At 42.3% G+C, this 15418-nt stretch overlaps 3 protein-coding genes across 7 annotated transcripts in view; 1 reads left to right on the top strand and 2 right to left on the bottom strand.

Annotated features, from left to right (window-relative positions):
• Window positions 1-475: 475 nt before the first annotated feature.
• On the bottom strand, window positions 476-2630 carry LOC116849994 (type-1 angiotensin II receptor-associated protein). 4 transcript variants are annotated; one of them, XR_004379231.1, is made up of 7 exons: window positions 2228-2630; window positions 1938-1972; window positions 1724-1835; window positions 1578-1647; window positions 1279-1487; window positions 1141-1205; window positions 476-1032 (listed from the first exon to the last, which is right to left on the bottom strand). XR_004379231.1 is itself a non-coding variant. In XM_032827753.1 (6 exons), the coding sequence occupies exons 1-6, from the start codon at window positions 2264-2266 to the stop codon at window positions 962-964; spliced, it is 465 nt and encodes a 154-aa protein (XP_032683644.1). In that variant the 5' UTR covers window positions 2267-2625; the 3' UTR covers window positions 476-961. The 4 variants fall into 4 exon arrangements, 2 of the variants coding, with proteins under 2 accessions (XP_032683644.1, XP_032683645.1); XR_004379230.1 differs by lacking the exon at window positions 1141-1205 and having other exon boundaries at window positions 2228-2628; XM_032827753.1 differs by lacking the exon at window positions 1141-1205 and having other exon boundaries at window positions 1350-1487; window positions 2228-2625.
• A 453-nt stretch (window positions 2631-3083) lies between these two features.
• LOC116849971 (methylcrotonoyl-CoA carboxylase beta chain, mitochondrial) lies at window positions 3084-5804 on the top strand. Of its 2 annotated transcripts, none has more exons than XM_032827698.1 (9): window positions 3084-3301; window positions 3550-3803; window positions 3877-4148; window positions 4231-4378; window positions 4460-4875; window positions 4965-5099; window positions 5170-5306; window positions 5368-5453; window positions 5521-5804. In XM_032827698.1, the coding sequence occupies exons 1-9, from the start codon at window positions 3188-3190 to the stop codon at window positions 5636-5638; spliced, it is 1680 nt and encodes a 559-aa protein (XP_032683589.1). In that variant the 5' UTR covers window positions 3084-3187; the 3' UTR covers window positions 5639-5804. The 2 variants fall into 2 exon arrangements, with proteins under 2 accessions (XP_032683589.1, XP_032683590.1); XM_032827699.1 differs by having other exon boundaries at window positions 3256-3407; window positions 5521-5638.
• Window positions 5805-6011: 207 nt separating this feature from the next.
• Window positions 6012-15418, bottom strand: part of LOC116849972 — a 43465-nt gene continuing 34058 nt past the window's right edge. Inside the window, exons 2-8 of the mRNA XM_032827700.1 lie at window positions 13740-13841; window positions 13554-13663; window positions 13216-13391; window positions 7790-8020; window positions 7534-7681; window positions 7207-7351; window positions 6012-7103 (exon numbers count right to left, since the gene is read on the bottom strand). Coding sequence (XP_032683591.1) covers window positions 6862-7103; window positions 7207-7351; window positions 7534-7681; window positions 7790-8020; window positions 13216-13391; window positions 13554-13663; window positions 13740-13841 — 1154 coding nt within the window. The 3' untranslated portion in view covers window positions 6012-6861. The remainder of the gene's footprint in view (window positions 7104-7206; window positions 7352-7533; window positions 7682-7789; window positions 8021-13215; window positions 13392-13553; window positions 13664-13739; window positions 13842-15418) is intronic.

The raw sequence follows: 15418 nt of genomic DNA, 5'->3' as shown, positions 1-15418 counted from the left end.
TATATATATATATATATATATATATATATATATATATATATATATATATATATATATAGTTACAAATAAAAAATGTGTTTATTTATAAAAATAAAAATTATTGGGGAAAAAAATATTTGGTAATAATTTAACAGATTGATGATACGATCCTGAAGCCGAACATCTCACGCGCGATCGGCAGCCTAGCCGTCAAGCGGGGAGCGGCTGTGGGGAGAGTAGTAGGCGCTAACTCTGAAATCTGCCGGAAATGTGGAAATAATTCCAAGCACTGTTCTAACTGCATCAATCGACCCGCATGAGTACGATCGAAAGCGATGTCTTTCGTGTTACCATCAATGCGAATCGTTAAGCTAAAAAGCCGTTTTATTTTCATTTTGTGTTTCACGCAACACGGCCACAACGCTCGGTTTCTCGGCACGATTGCGAAGGACAATTTTTCCGGAATAGCATTTCCACAGTAACTACGAGGTGCGTCTATATGTGAGTTACTATAAAATATTTTATTCACAAGTCGACAATATGGAAATATACTTGTACAGAATAGAGATTTTGAATATTTTACTAATGTTAGGTACGCATACACAGCGAGCTATGTGGACACTTATTCGTAATTCGAATCATAATGCTCAGTTATTAATTGACTAAATGACTAAATAGACAACTGAAGCAATACGATTCAAACATCGCTGTCAGTTGATTAAAGTAGCTTATGCCCTTATAACATTTTTATATATAATTCTCAGTAACGTACAAAAATTTTTATAAAATATATAACAAGATTCAACTAAAGTACAAATATTGCACACTGATAAATAAAAATATTATCTCTCATTTACCATATGTAATATTATAAAATTTCGTGTAATTAATAAATAATCTTACAAAATGCTATTATTATGTTACAGACATGTATATTGTACGGATATTTAGAACCGTTACTTCAAACAAGCCTTATTCAACCTTAGACTCCATCGAAATCAGCGTTCTGTGGAAGAGGATGAGATATTTCTTCATAGTCCTGCCGGCCAAAACCTGTAAGTGATCCAAATATGTTTATTTATATATATGCCAATTGCACTTGCACAACAAAAACTAGTTGTGACACTAATGAAACTGATACATAAAATGCTAGAATTTTACATGCTACATAAATTCAGGCCAAAAGCATCGATGAGACATAACTGGGTACGCAGAAACCTAGACAACTAACATAAGGTCATTTGGTTATTGAACATCCAAAATAATTTGCATTAAAGCACAAAACTACTACACACATACTTAATAAATCATATCTTGAAGAAGCACTGGTGTACTACAAAGCGTAGATGTGTATCCAGTGATTTACTGACCCATGGCAGGACTCGGTGCAAACACTGTAGCTAAAGTACCACCTCTTCCTTGGCCTATTCGTAGCAGATATATACTTGTGATAGGGCGGACAATTAAATTTATGATCGAAAAAGCTGCACTAAATGTGTTAAATGCACCTACAATTTGATATAATTAGACAGATATAATGAATAGTTTTATTCTCCTTTTCCTTTGTGTAAGAAAAATTATAGAGAATATATACTTACCACTTGATGGATAATACACTGATAAAGTGATCACATCGAAGAACATAGAAAGCACATTTATGAAAAGAGCCTATAAAAGAATATTGCAAATATTTGAAGAGATAGTTTCAAATAATTTCATTCCTTTTATATATTGAATAACTCACAAATTGGAGTGGTTCATCTGATTCTGTATTGTGAACAGCCCATAATATACAAACAAAGAATAACAAATTGTAGAACATTACAGATTTGGGACACCAACCTCCCTGAATACTCCTGTAAAATATTTTTCCTCCCTATAGTTTTTGTTACACAAATTATAATAGTTTTGATATTTAAAAGATATACAAATTTAAAATCCATTCTAATTATTCTTACCATGTTACAAGTATCAGATGAATCGTGAATATGACCTAGAAAAACCCAATAACAAAAGATATATAACATTTTTGTTGCACAGTTTAAGAAATTAATTTAAGATTTACATGCTTATAAATCTAATGAATAAAGAAATTGATTACAACCTCGTGAAGCATTAATTTACTTTTCCATCAAAAATGATATTACGACACAAAATACGACACAAATTACAAAAATGATGATACGACACAGACATGGTGCTCATGACCAAATGACGTTATCAAAAAATGAATATTTAATTTACATACCTTCAAAGGAAAATGTGATAAATTGGATAAATTAGGCATTTTGGTTGTATGAGAGTGTCTACAATATCAATAATAATAAAGCAATAGCTCATTAAATTAAATGCGACTACGAAATTTATTTTTGGTTGACAAATGATATCTAATCTTTCTCCGCCAACAACTTTAATTCGACAACATGGCACACGTATATTGCGTATATCAACTCATAACAGCACCTTTTACATTTGCTGCCATCTGACTCTGTCCACCAACTGTCATAAAATTAGACACTAACCTGACAATCATCTACTTAAGCATGTACATGAAACACATATAATGTATTATTTTAACCAAGATTTATATGTGAACTCCGTTCTCTCTAATGAAACTAAATATAAAATACTTCAGCGCTTTAAAAGCTATATTAAATAATCTTTCTAGAAAAAAAAAATTATACTAAAAATAATAGAAGATAAAAGAAACGTGATAAATACAAAACAATAATAGAAAAATTCTACTTTTTCTAGTTTTTAAGAAATAACAATTCTGCAACTGTTTTACGGAATAATACAATAACGGGATGTTTATTAGCATGTTCGATTGGTTCTGGATTAACCCACTCTGGGTTATTCAGCCTACGTTTATTGGTCGAACAAGTACTTATAAGCTTTATGATTGGCTAATAGAGACTTATGACGTCATTAATCGCTTTTTCGGAGCGATTAACCCAGAGCCAGTCAAGCACGCTATAAGTTATGCTTTTGCATTTACTATATTAGGTCTGTTCTTTTTAGCTGAACTGGTTCAGCTTAAAAGAACAGACAGTTCAGCTTAAAAGAACATACCTACTTTTACATTTATCTTTATGTAAAGCAGCCTTTAATTTGCGCTAGTACAGACATTAGAGAGACACGTGTTAATTGTTATCAGCTGTTGCTTCTTCCATTGTTTTGTTACAATAGTTAAAATTACTTATTAACAATGTTACGCAGAAGTCGTTGTGTATTAAAACATTTTCGGCCTATCGTTAGATTTTATCACGAAAAAGCCTCTGTTATTGGTAGTACATGTGATACCAGTTCAACGATTTATCAGGTTAGAAGGCACTTGTACAATTCATCATGCTTGAATGATTCTTAGATATTACCGTTTTTTCGAAGAATGAAGAGAAAGATTTTAAGAAAATTATATATAAAGCTAAGTTAGTATTTGGTATTATTATAAATACAATAGTTTATATAAGCTATATGTTAAATTTTTTTAACGTATATATATTTTTTTAATACGAATATAATATTGTTTGTTTATTTATACTATAAGTACGTAATTATATTTGAAATTAGGAGAATTATGCACAAATGAAGACTCTTGTTGATCAACTGAAAGCTACTGTGGAGAAGATAGTTGAGGGTGGAAGTCAGAAAGCTAAAGAAAGACATATCAGCAAAGGCAAACTTTTACCTCGGGAACGAGTGAATACGCTGTTAGACAGAAATTCACCTTTTCTGGAATTTTCACAATTAGCTGGATATAAGATGTATGACAAAGAAGAAGTAGCAGCTGGTGGACTTATTACTGGTATTGGCAGAGTAGAAGGGTAATCTTTGTATTAAAATATATATTACAACTTTCTTTGCAATATCTTTTTTATCACAAATTTTATTTTACAGTACTGAATGTGTAATATTAGCAAATGATGCAACAGTGAAAGGTGGAACTTATTATCCTATCACTGTGAAGAAACAGTTGAGAGCGCAAGAAATTGCGGAAGAAAATAGATTGCCCTGTATATATTTAGTAGACAGTGGTGGTGCAAATCTACCTAAGCAGGCTGATGTATTCCCTGACAAAATGCATTTTGGCAGATCCTTTTATAATCAAGCTAATATGAGTGCCAAAGGAATAGCACAAATTTCAGTTGTTTTAGGAAGTTGTACAGCAGGTATGTTGTAATTTTATGCTTATCAATTTTATCTACTTATATTTTTTATATGCATATATTTGCATATTTTGATATATCGCAGGTGGTGCATATGTTCCTGCCATGTCGGATGAGAACATTATCGTTGGTAATCAAGGTACAATATTTCTGGCTGGCCCACCGTTGGTAAAAGCTTCAACTGGCGAAGAAGTTTCAGCGGAGAACTTAGGTGGTGCTGCGCTTCATTGTCGGTAATAATTTGAAATATTGTATTATTGATTTATATAATAAGAACACCATACATCAATACTCAGTTAGTGTTGAAATTTCAGAGTATCCGGTGTTACCGATCACTATGCGATAGACGACACGCATGCTTTGCACTTGGCGCGTCGAGTTGTGCAAAATTTAAACTTACAACCGCCTATGGACGTGAAAATTAATAAGAACATAGAGCTGCCTTTGCACGCCATCGACGAGATCTACGGTATCGTCGGAACTAATCTGAAACGTCCATTCGACGTGAAGGAAGTCATCGCGAGGATCGTGGATGGGTCAAAGTTCCATGAATTTAAAGCGCAATATGGCGAGACTTTGATCACCGGTTTTGCCAGGATTTACGGCTATCCTGTGGGCATAGTCGCGAACAACGGCGTTTTGTTCTCCGAGAGCGCTCTGAAGGGAGCTCACTTCATACAGCTTTGCGCACAAAGAAAAATTCCTCTCATCTTTTTACAAAATATCACAGGTTACACGATTACAAAGTCACTCGCGTATTATTTTTTCCTAGTTCCCGTAACACGCGGTATATAATCATAAAAGTTTATCAATGCACAGGTTTTATGGTTGGTAAAGATGCGGAATCGGGAGGCATCGCAAAGAACGGCGCGAAAATGGTAACGGCAGTATCCTGTGCTCAAGTGCCGAAAATTACAGTGATAATAGGCGGTTCTTACGGAGCTGGAAACTACGGTATTTCACTTACTTATCCTAATATTTCACATTGTCGAAGAGAGACTTAGGCGATGTATGACTATTATAGGAATGTGTGGCCGATCTTATTCCCCGAGATTTCTTTATACCTGGCCAAATGCCAGGATATCGGTGATGGGAGGTGAACAGGCAGCTGGTGTATTGGCACAAATTGCAAAGGATCAAAGAATAAGGGAAGGCAAAAAGGTACAGTTCCATGTTTCATTTAGCTAATATGCAGAAATCAACGTATGTTTCGATATTGTAGTGGACTCAGGAGGAGGAGGACAGCATCAAGAATCCGATTATAAAACAATTCGAGGAGGAAGGCAATCCATATTATTCTAGTGCTCGGTAGGTGTCGCAGTAAAAAAAATATTTACTCTTATATGAATATTATTCTAAAATATCTGTTTCATAGGCTTTGGGACGATGGTGTGATTGATCCCGTTGACACGCGAGTTGTCCTCGGTCTGAGTTTATCCGCAAGTCTAAATGCACCTATACCAGACTCGAAATTCGGAATTTTTCGAATGTAACACGAGCAATATGTACAAACGTGTGTCTCGAAGTGCGTACGAACGCAATTTCAAAGCTTCCATTTTTTTAAACTTTGTACGTTGTTTTTATACTACAGACAAATATTGAATGTAATTTTATAACAAAGATATTTTTATATATTCCAAATATATATTTTATTACATATCATATGTCACTAGAATGAGCTAGCATTATGAAGCGTCTATAATCTCACAATTGCTTTTGACTGGACTTCCTTACCGTACGAAAGTCCGTTTGATAATGCAGCTATAACGCATTGTTACATTTTGGTAGATATACGAAAGATGAATAATTTTAAAAAATTGTGCTATTAGGCGACGATCGCAATTGTGGTGAAAAAAGAAGTCGCTCTGCCGCGTCTGCTGTCGTTTTATTCAATTACTTTACATTTATTTAACGTAATCGTTATAGACTGAGATTACGGATACTCAATTAATAATTACTTAGTAATTAATTAATTAATTAAGTCACATTGCAATGTTACACCTCGTCGCACGACTAGGTCTTCGGCTTTCTCCGCTCGCAAAGGCCAATTTTCGTTTGGCAGCTATACCATTAAGAGATACGGCAGTTATTCACGGTACGCGCGTTACGTAAAGTAAAAAAGAATGTATATGTAGTAAAGCTAAAGGACTGCAATGTCATGACTGAAAATTCGGCGGTCGCAGAGCGGAGAAATCTTATGAGTATGTGTTACTGCTTACTGTGTTAGCGTCAAGATAGTTAATTCGCTTTTCTCCGTTTTTCCCGAACCTGAGACTTTATGTCCCGATTTTGTCCAGGACCCGACTCTTTTTATCTCAACATCGCGCGCAAAAAGTGCGTGACTGATGTGATCGGCAAGCTTGAAGTCGAATTTCTCTTGAGAAAAACTTAAAAAAATCGAACTATTTTGAAGCATTAGCGTTACAAGACAAATCTCTTCCAATGTTTTTCTAGGCGTGTCTTGACTATACACAGTCAACGATCACCCGTGTGCGTGTGATGTGCGTATAAGAGAGAGAGGGAGAGAGAGAAAGAGACACAACCGCCGATGATCCGCCGTTATCATGATCGAAATTCCTATTGACAGTTAGAAAATATACTATCGTTCTCTCGTGGAAGCGACACGTCCGACCATCCTTCGCGCTCTTAAAGTGCCTCAGGGCTGCGTCTTATTTACAGTTAGCAATTGTTTGTCAGGAAACACAAATCTTGTCTCCTACAGGAATTTGTAAAAGCAAAGGACGATCAAGAAAAGACTCCAGTTCAGCGTACTACACGAGGAACGATTGAGTACCACCTCGGTGACCTTGTACTTAAACTGCTCTTTGATCTCCTCCGCGAGAAAGGACCTCTCGTGCGTCCTAATTGTCGTCGGGCCGGACTGTTCCCTGACTTCCACGGCGATCACCGCTCTCTCTTTCGTCCTGTTCTTTCCCTTCCTGATGAACTCCGAAAGCACTGACAACACACAATATGAAGCATCGTAACAGGCGCCATAAACGTGACGAATGTGTGGTAATTATTCAAACGATCGCTCACTTGGCGGGATGAAGCGATTTACCTTGATCGATCATGACGTCGTCCGCGGAATCGACCCTGATGAACGTCGACATGGTTACCTCGAACAATTTGTTCTTGTCGGTGCTGGACATCTCAATAGCCCTTCTTTTTCTGCCGAAACCGACTTGGCCGTTGCTGCATTCGATCTGAAGCACGTGTACAAACACGTCTTAATAGACTCGTCGGCGAACATCATGAAGCGGCACTAGCATCCGACAGAGCGAAGCAATAAAATAAAGGACGTAACGACCGTGCAAATGGAGCCACCGGTTTAATAATCGTGCTAATGTAAGCCCGCGCGCGTTATATATGAAAGAATGAAGCATACCCCTTGGCATTTATCCAGGCAGACATTAACGGTACCGCGGAACTGGACGTAAGTGCTCTCCGGGAACTTGAAAGCGCGGAATTTCGCCGTCAGGAAGTCGCCGTCCACGGTGTTGAAGTTTTCGAACAAGTAAGGATCGACGGAGCACCTGTGTATATGCGTGCGTGTCATGGTATTGCGTATTATCAACCACGCGAAACATCGCAAGAGATTTCCTGTAAATGCAAACGCGACAATGTCGTCGTCGATCAGTTACCCGTTAATAATAATCGTTTCCTCCTGCGTCTTGGTGTCGGTCACCAGCATGTAAGTGACCAGCAGGCCGTAGATCGGCGCTGAATCGTTGTCCAGGAATATCTCCATCTGCAACGGCGTGCCAGGACTGACGTTGAGCTCACCGGTTACCAAGGTTCCACCCTGCCTAACCCCGACGCCGAGGATCGGAACCGGCGCCGTTCCGGAAAACTCGCCGCCAATGTCAATCACCCTGGAGCAAAGATAAGCAAATTCCTTAGATCTTATGGACTTGATCTGCAACATTTATAGACGCTGCAGGAACGACAGAAAAGAAATGAAAATAACAAACAGGTTGCATCTCCTTAAAAGAATCAATTTGCAATAAATTCAGATATTGCATTCAGAGATGATCGAAGCTCCTGTTCCTCTGCAGCATCGATTTTTACGATTGTTTCTTGTTACAAATGTCCGCGATCGCCACACGTGTCGTGAGAGTGCATGGCAAAATGTACCCTGACGTTGATAAAATGGAAGTCCGCAAGGTTCGCCGGTCGCCTACTTTCCAAAATGAAATCACCAGGCCGAACATCTGGCCGATCGCGGTGATCGAAGGCGCTGAAACGAATCGCGGCTCCGAATGTGCAATTCTAATCGCGTGGCGGTTTGTACACGCCGCAGCAAGGCGCAAGAACATCACGGCGATCTGCACGCCGTGGCAGTTATCTCCGCGGGAGGATTCGACCCGTTTCACGGTCTTATGCAAAATCGCGCGAAATTGCGCGACACGATCTACTTTATTGAAAAAAGTCGCGAATCACTCGTGCACGCGTGTCGGATTTGCCGGACCCGCAAATCAATTCCGAGAGACAGAAGGAAAGAGAGAGAGAGAGGGAGAGGGAGAGAATGAAAGAAGCCGGTGGCCTCCAGTGACGTTCCAGGTTTGTGCAGACTCATCTGCCGCTTCCGCGGCACTACGCGCCGACCTTGGACCGCAAGGGAAGCGGGAGACACGCGGATCGTCCGAACGAAATCGCTCACGATGACAGACGAAATAATGAAGACGAATGTTTGTCAGAATGGGTAGACCGTGAAATTGCTAGAGGCAAAGGAGGCGGCGATGAAGCCAGCTAGAACGAGCGGATCGTGTTCTAAAATAAAAGGCGCGAGTACACGCGCGTTACACGCACGCACACGGGCGCACTTCGATAACAACGTATCGAGGCGTACACGGAGTACCATTAGCCATTATTATGCTATGACTCGTATTATTTTACACAACTCGCTCATCCCGCTCGGTGATTCCTCTTTCTTCTTCTTTTTTCTCTCGTTCTCTCTCTCCCCCTTCCTTCTTCTCTCTCTCTCTCTCTCTCTCTCTCTCTCTTCCCTTCTCTCTCTCTGTCTTTACCTTTTTCTCTTTTTTCTTTTTATTATCTCAGACACAGAGCGCGTCTCGTTAAATCGCTTTCCGACGCGTGACGACCTTTCGTATACGCGATACAACGGTGTAAAAACTACTTAATTACGACTTATCTCCGCGAAGAGACACGCAATTGTGTATCGGGTAACTCGGAAAGAAATTCGTTTCGAGTGCTGCACGAGCCGTCTCTCATCGGTCCGCTCGAGGAATCTGCGGGATTCGTCACGGCCGCGATCCGTGTCTCGGATTTTCCTCTCGCCGGGGCAGAAAACGTCACTCGATGTCCCGGTTGACTTCAACGGGGTTTTTCGTAAAACCGTGGGCGAGAGAGGCGGTTAAGCGCGCACAATGACCGCGCGACAGCCTGTGCAATTTCGTCGACTGGCAGAGACAGTTATCGGGATGTTGATGGAAGGACTTTTACGTCTTCGCGACTTGACCCCGAGGAGATCCACGGCACGGCTGTCACACGTGATAATTCAACAATAAAGATTCCACGGCTCCCTGCGCGCAGAAGGACGTCGCGAAATCCGCGGAATTCGCGCAAGATCCGACGCCATGGTGCGTTCGATTAACGCCAATAAATTAGCGCCGTCGACGGCCGACACGGCGGCGACGACGGCGGCGACGGTCGCGATAAAAATTCCCGCCGAGTTCTCTCGAGAGAGCACGTCCCCAGAGGGTACTTGAAGAATGTCGACTCGCGAAGCGACTTTCGTCCGTTGGTAGTGGCAGGGAGATAAATCTAGCGACAGGCCTCTTCTCCGCGGCCTCTAGCTAACGCGTTAAAATCGCGCGTGCGAGCGCGCCGATAGTGGCTTTTCCACCATCTGCAAAGGAACCGTTGCCTAAGAGGATCGACCGCTCCGCCGACGTAGCGCTGTAAAATCGACTCTCGTAATGTCACCGCGTAATGTCTCGACTATAAACAGGATGTCCCGCTATTAAATTGCTCGCGATCAGCTCGGACGTCGCTTCGTTGGGGAAATTTCGAAAAGAGTCGTCCAAATTCCTAAATCGGAATTTGGATGCTGCATCAAGTCTGAAAGGTCCAACTTGAAAGACCAATGATGCTGCAGATATTTACTTCCCGATTTACGCGGAGAAAACATTAAGGATATCACTTGCCTAAATATGGTTGCCATAATAAAATATGAATGTTATTTTTCGCCCATGCATACAAAATGATTGTAATATCCATAATACTCTGGAAGTGGTGCCTTATTTACTGGCTATCCATATGTGTTTGGGTAATATTCAATTCTGTATAGTGCAACCAAACTCTACGAATCTCTCAACCATAGTATTTGTTTTGCAGGCCACAACAAAGAAACTGCAATATTTCTTTAGTTGAGGCAACTATGTATATGACGATGTACTAACTGAACATTATATATCATAAAAACTATGTCTATGAGAACTATATAGATAAACATGTGATAACAGCAACTTTTAATATCTATTTCACTTGAAGTAACATAAATTTTCTCTCTAACTATAGAATATGATGGATATAGCAACTATAGTAGTTTTCTTCATGTATCTCATAGTCCTAGGCAGGTTGATCCCAATCAGTTGCCTGGTTTGTATAAGGTGATGTTATCGGATCTTTTAATTATTAGGTTCTAATCATTAATAATCATTAATAATCCTTGTTACTGATAAGATCCTGATTGCCACATTGCAATGAATATGACTTGTCAGTACTCGGTAATTATCCTGTACAAACTAAATAACTGATTGGAATCAACCTGATTAGGTCTACGGGATAAACCCATAATCGGGTTATATTACGATACAGTGTTCGATAAAATTTGCAATGTTATTTTTTTTGTGAAATTTTTTACTCAGAACGAAAAGAAAGTGACAGTATTTTCACTCGAAGTGATAGTGAAAATACAGTCACTTGAGTTTTCCACTCGAGCTTAGAGTGAATTCTATAACGATGGAGTACATCAGATTCACTCCTCAGTTTCAAAGAAAATTATTCACTCGACGATTTAGAGTGGAGAATTAACTTTTTCCGTGAGTAAAAAATCGAGTCACTCCACTTCAAGTGAAATTTCACTCTACGAAATTTAAAGAGTAATGTAGAAACAGAATTCCGTCTCGGGCTCGCACCGTATCTCTTTCATATTTGACGTCCAACTTCCTGACAACTACACTTCGTGAAACGACAATGAGGAGGAGCGAGGCTTATGATTGACAATAACGTTTCGTTAATAATTGAGCACCGCGGGGGAAGGCGGGTCTCAGTTAATCAGCGTTTAGTCGCTCCCGCAATTTTCTCATCTTCCATGGATCGGGGCACAAATCGCTGTGTTTCCTCGTGCCGCAAACTGTTCTCGGCGCAATTTGTCCCGATCGCCGTGTCCGTTCCTCATATCGATTTCCGTGTGTGCATGTCGGTCCGCGCGTTTCCCCCTGTGCTCGTGAATCCGGTTGTAGTACCTCGCACGAGACGCGTGCGACCCGTGGGATGATCCTCGACCTCGTGAAAATCGCAGGAGAAACCGTGGACGGAAGGATTGGCGGATGGGATCGTATTGCAAGTCTGCCCGTTCCATCGCTGTGCAAATGAATCTGCGTGTTTGCGAATTATAAACCGTCGATGATTACCCGGCCGTGCTCGTCTAGCTCGTCTCTGCACGCATATCCAGGTCAGGCGGGACAATTTGCTCGCTCGAATATGGATCGACCGGTCGCTGTGTAATCATCGAATTTTCCGGGCAATCTCACACCGTCCTCGATGAGCAGGTTCGCCTCGTCTGCTTGCGCATCGTTACATCCGTCCGAGGAATCCGAAGTAGTCGTCGGCCGGTTTTGCCCATTCGACGGTGAATGACGGTGCTCGCGGGTAAAACGGATAATCGGCGGAATTTCGATACATGACGCAGAAAATCGCCGCGAAGTGAAATGGCGGCTGAAGGCCTCTCGTCTTAATTCCCATGCCGCGATAACGTTGCGATCGCGAGACACGATCCGCAATTACGATGACACGTGAAGTCGTAATGCGTGTGCATAACCCCCGACGGAATGGAACGCGGTGTCTAGCAGTGGCGTTTCATTAAACTCAACGATCGCGAACTACCACATGTCGTCGTATCGAGATAGCGGTATAATATGAGACGCTCTCTCGCGCCTCACCCTCCCGCGGCCGCGCGAACGGAAGAAGGCGTGCGTCGTCTGACAAATTATATTCCCGCCTTGCACTTAGCGAATTTAATCATTGCTAATAGAAACCGCCCGGAATGAAACGACGATCGAGCGATTTAACACGGCGGCAGCGGCGCATTTTTCGCGCTCGCGCGAGTGCACGGCGAGTCCTCCGTACGATCGTCGATATAATAAGAGCGGATACCATCGCAAGAAGTCGAGTTTAATGGAGACTGAACGTCGTGGCCGGTCCCGATGAGGGACGGCGCTTTTTGCGCGACGATTGATCCTTGCTCGTTGACCCGACAGGACGTGATTGTCATGTCCGCCAAAATGGCGGATCGGCAGAGGGAGAGACAGAGAGAGAGAGAGAAAGAGAGAGAGAGAGAGAGAGAGAGAGACAGACTTCCGCGCGGAGAAGAGTTTTTCTCTCACACGCCGCGACTTCCGGGTAATTAAACCGACTCGCTGTAGCCCCCATGTAGATGCCGGGGATCATTTCGTACGAGGGAAGTGTGAGAGAGTCTCGTCTATGACGCAATTAACACCGTCGGATGACTGGCGAGAAGTCGTGAAAAGCCACGGTCCGAGAATCCCGCGCGACCAAGCTAAATCATGAGCTTCCACACGCGCAGGGTAATAGATTTGATAAATATCACGCTCATTAAGGGAGGCCCTTTTGTAGTGTCTCACTTCTATTTGCGCTATTTGTAATCCACGGCTTCGCCGACTCGCTCGTTCGTTCGTTACTCGCGCCGTGATAAATGACGTTTGTCGCGACGACAAAGCGAATGATTGCAATCTCGTCTCGTAACGAGTACTATATGTTCCGCGTTATAACGTAACGAAGACTTAAGCGTTAAAGGACTTACTCGGGTTCCTGAAATCCCGCCGGTAGAACGCTCCGCCGTACCGCCGTGTGATTGGCCGCGATGGCGATTTCTGGCTCCACGACGACTTCGGTGATCACGCATTTCACGGTGAACGTGTGCTTGCTGGAATCCGCGGGCTCCTCCACTATTACACGATGATAGTACATCTTTTGACCCTGCATGAGCGATTGTCAAAAGTAATTATTTCGACACGAGCGTGGCGCGCCGCGCATTAGAGCCCGCGGAAATCTCAATTTCGAACCACAACGCATGTCGCGATAGTTAAAGAGGGCCGGCGGTTAAGTCACGGGGATTCCCGTGATCAAGTCGTGGCTCACCGTGACTTTATTGAGGACTCTCGTGATGCCGCATCGCAGCATGTCCTGCTCCAGCAGCGACAGCTTGAACGTCGCCACGCCGTCGCGGAATTGCGGTTTGCAAGCCTCATCTGTGAAAATCAGACGTGAATCATTCTTTTTCGTTTTATTTATGAACTCTCGCGTTATGTATTTAGAGACGTTCACCTGGGAAATGCTTGAACTGTTGGAGATATATCTTCGCCTGAGGACTACTTCTCACTATATCCACTTCCATCATCTGCTTAGAACATCTTACTTTGCTTTGCACTGAAACACAAAACATGGACATTCCATAAGAAACATTTCGTGCGCGATTTACACGAAATGTGATATTCTCGTGAAAACATTTTTGGGAAATTATTAAATAAGAGCTATGAATTAGCATGACTATGCATTCGTTTTTCTCCTAGAGGAAAGTCTTCTTCGTCGTAACACTTTTTCAACGTGTATATGCACGGGGAGAATTTTATAGTAAAACTTACTGTGTGGAACTTGTAACCGAGCAATAAATCGATTTTCTGTACAATAATTCACTATCCTTTCATTTCATATACTAGGAAATATATATTGCAGGAACTTATATTGTATCTGTGCCTGTGTAGGAACAGAAATGTTCTGTTAAAACATTTACTACGTTTCTAGTAAAATCTGCTTTGATTCTAGCGAAATTTATTATGTTCCTTGGTAAGATAGATTTCACTGACACTGTTCTGTTTCTGAACTACTAAAAACACGGCAAGATTGAAAAGAATTTAAATGAAAAAGAAAAAAAATTATAATATTCTCTCCGTGTACAATACACTCATTTAGGATAAATTGTGTTCCGATTGACATCTGCAAAAATATCTCGCGGGCAATCCGCGAGGGGGATTTTCGTGACGACTCGCGATTTTGTCTTACGGGAAGATGGGCAGGAGTATTCGCGAACTAACTCGCCGTATACCACGATAATTGCCCCGTAAAGTCGTAAATGTCTCGACCTTGGAAAGCGAGGCGCGCGCGGCGATACGCTCTCGGGAAATACACCATGATGTATAATCCCACTGGGTTAGACCCTGTTTATTCGCGGAACTCGATGATAGATACTTTCACCGTTACCGGCTGACGTCGAAGCGATATATCGAAAGGAATACGTCCCGATCCCGCGCAGCAGTCCAGATACCAGAGGAGACCGCGTGATTTATGCGGAGTCCGGAATTTGCACACGGGGCTTGTCCGCCGTCCGCGCGGATTTTTCTCCCGCTGATTTTAAGATCCCTCATTAGCGGAGAAGCGGTATTTTGCGCACGGCCGAAGTCGCAAAAGTTGCCGTAGTCGTCGTTGGTGTATCGTGCGGGTGGGAAAAGCGGCGGAATCAGTTGCGGAAACAATTCCGGCGATATTGTCGGCGAGAGGAGGGAGGGGAGACACGATTCGACATTAATCTTGCGTAGATACGGCGCGCGCGCGCACACGAGAGAGAGAGAGAGAGGTGGCGATATTTCCCTCGCGCTTAACGCACGTACGTACTTCGCCGGCGCTTCGCAGCAATAATTCACGATGAAGTATCATCGTCACGTGCGCAACGCGTAACTGTTAGGGAACGTGGCGAGTGTTCCACACGACGCGGCAACCCCGAGGAGAGGACCCGCGATGCAGTTTCGCGCGCGATGCACCCGCCGCATCCGGGAATGAACGGCCGGCCTGTGACGGCCGCCGAGCAACCCAGCTCGTGTCGCGATTCCCGATAGCGGATGATAGAGCGAACAAACGCGAGCTGTGACGTATTAATAATGCTCCGTGGACGTGGCCGCGTCATTAATTTTCCGCGTTCGTTCCGGGTAGATGTTGACTACGAGACTTAT

Source organism: Odontomachus brunneus, unplaced genomic scaffold, assembly GCF_010583005.1.
Source record: "Odontomachus brunneus isolate Ranch 3 - 2012 unplaced genomic scaffold, Obru_v1 Obru_scaffold_130, whole genome shotgun sequence".
Taxonomy (NCBI): domain Eukaryota; kingdom Metazoa; phylum Arthropoda; class Insecta; order Hymenoptera; family Formicidae; genus Odontomachus; species Odontomachus brunneus.
Note: the sequence above shows the minus strand (reverse complement) of the source record. Positions and strands in the feature narration are given on the sequence as shown.

Excerpts from the sequence above, each read along its gene's own strand:
- LOC116849994 (XM_032827753.1), bottom strand. The coding sequence starts at position 2,266 with ATGCCTAATTTATCCAATTTATCACATTTTCCTTTGAAG. Across the intron at positions 1,648-1,723 it reads CAGATGAACCACTCCAATTT|GCTCTTTTCATAAATGTGCT; the intron begins GTGAGTTATTCA and ends ATTCTTTTATAG. Across the intron at positions 1,488-1,577 it reads AGTGTATTATCCATCAAGTG|GTGCATTTAACACATTTAGT; the intron begins GTAAGTATATAT and ends ATCAAATTGTAG.
- LOC116849971 (XM_032827698.1), top strand. The coding sequence starts at position 3,188 with ATGTTACGCAGAAGTCGTTGTGTATTAAAACATTTTCGGCCTATCGTT. Across the intron at positions 3,302-3,549 it reads CCAGTTCAACGATTTATCAG|GAGAATTATGCACAAATGAA; the intron begins GTTAGAAGGCAC and ends ATTTGAAATTAG. Across the intron at positions 5,454-5,520 it reads CCATATTATTCTAGTGCTCG|GCTTTGGGACGATGGTGTGA; the intron begins GTAGGTGTCGCA and ends TCTGTTTCATAG.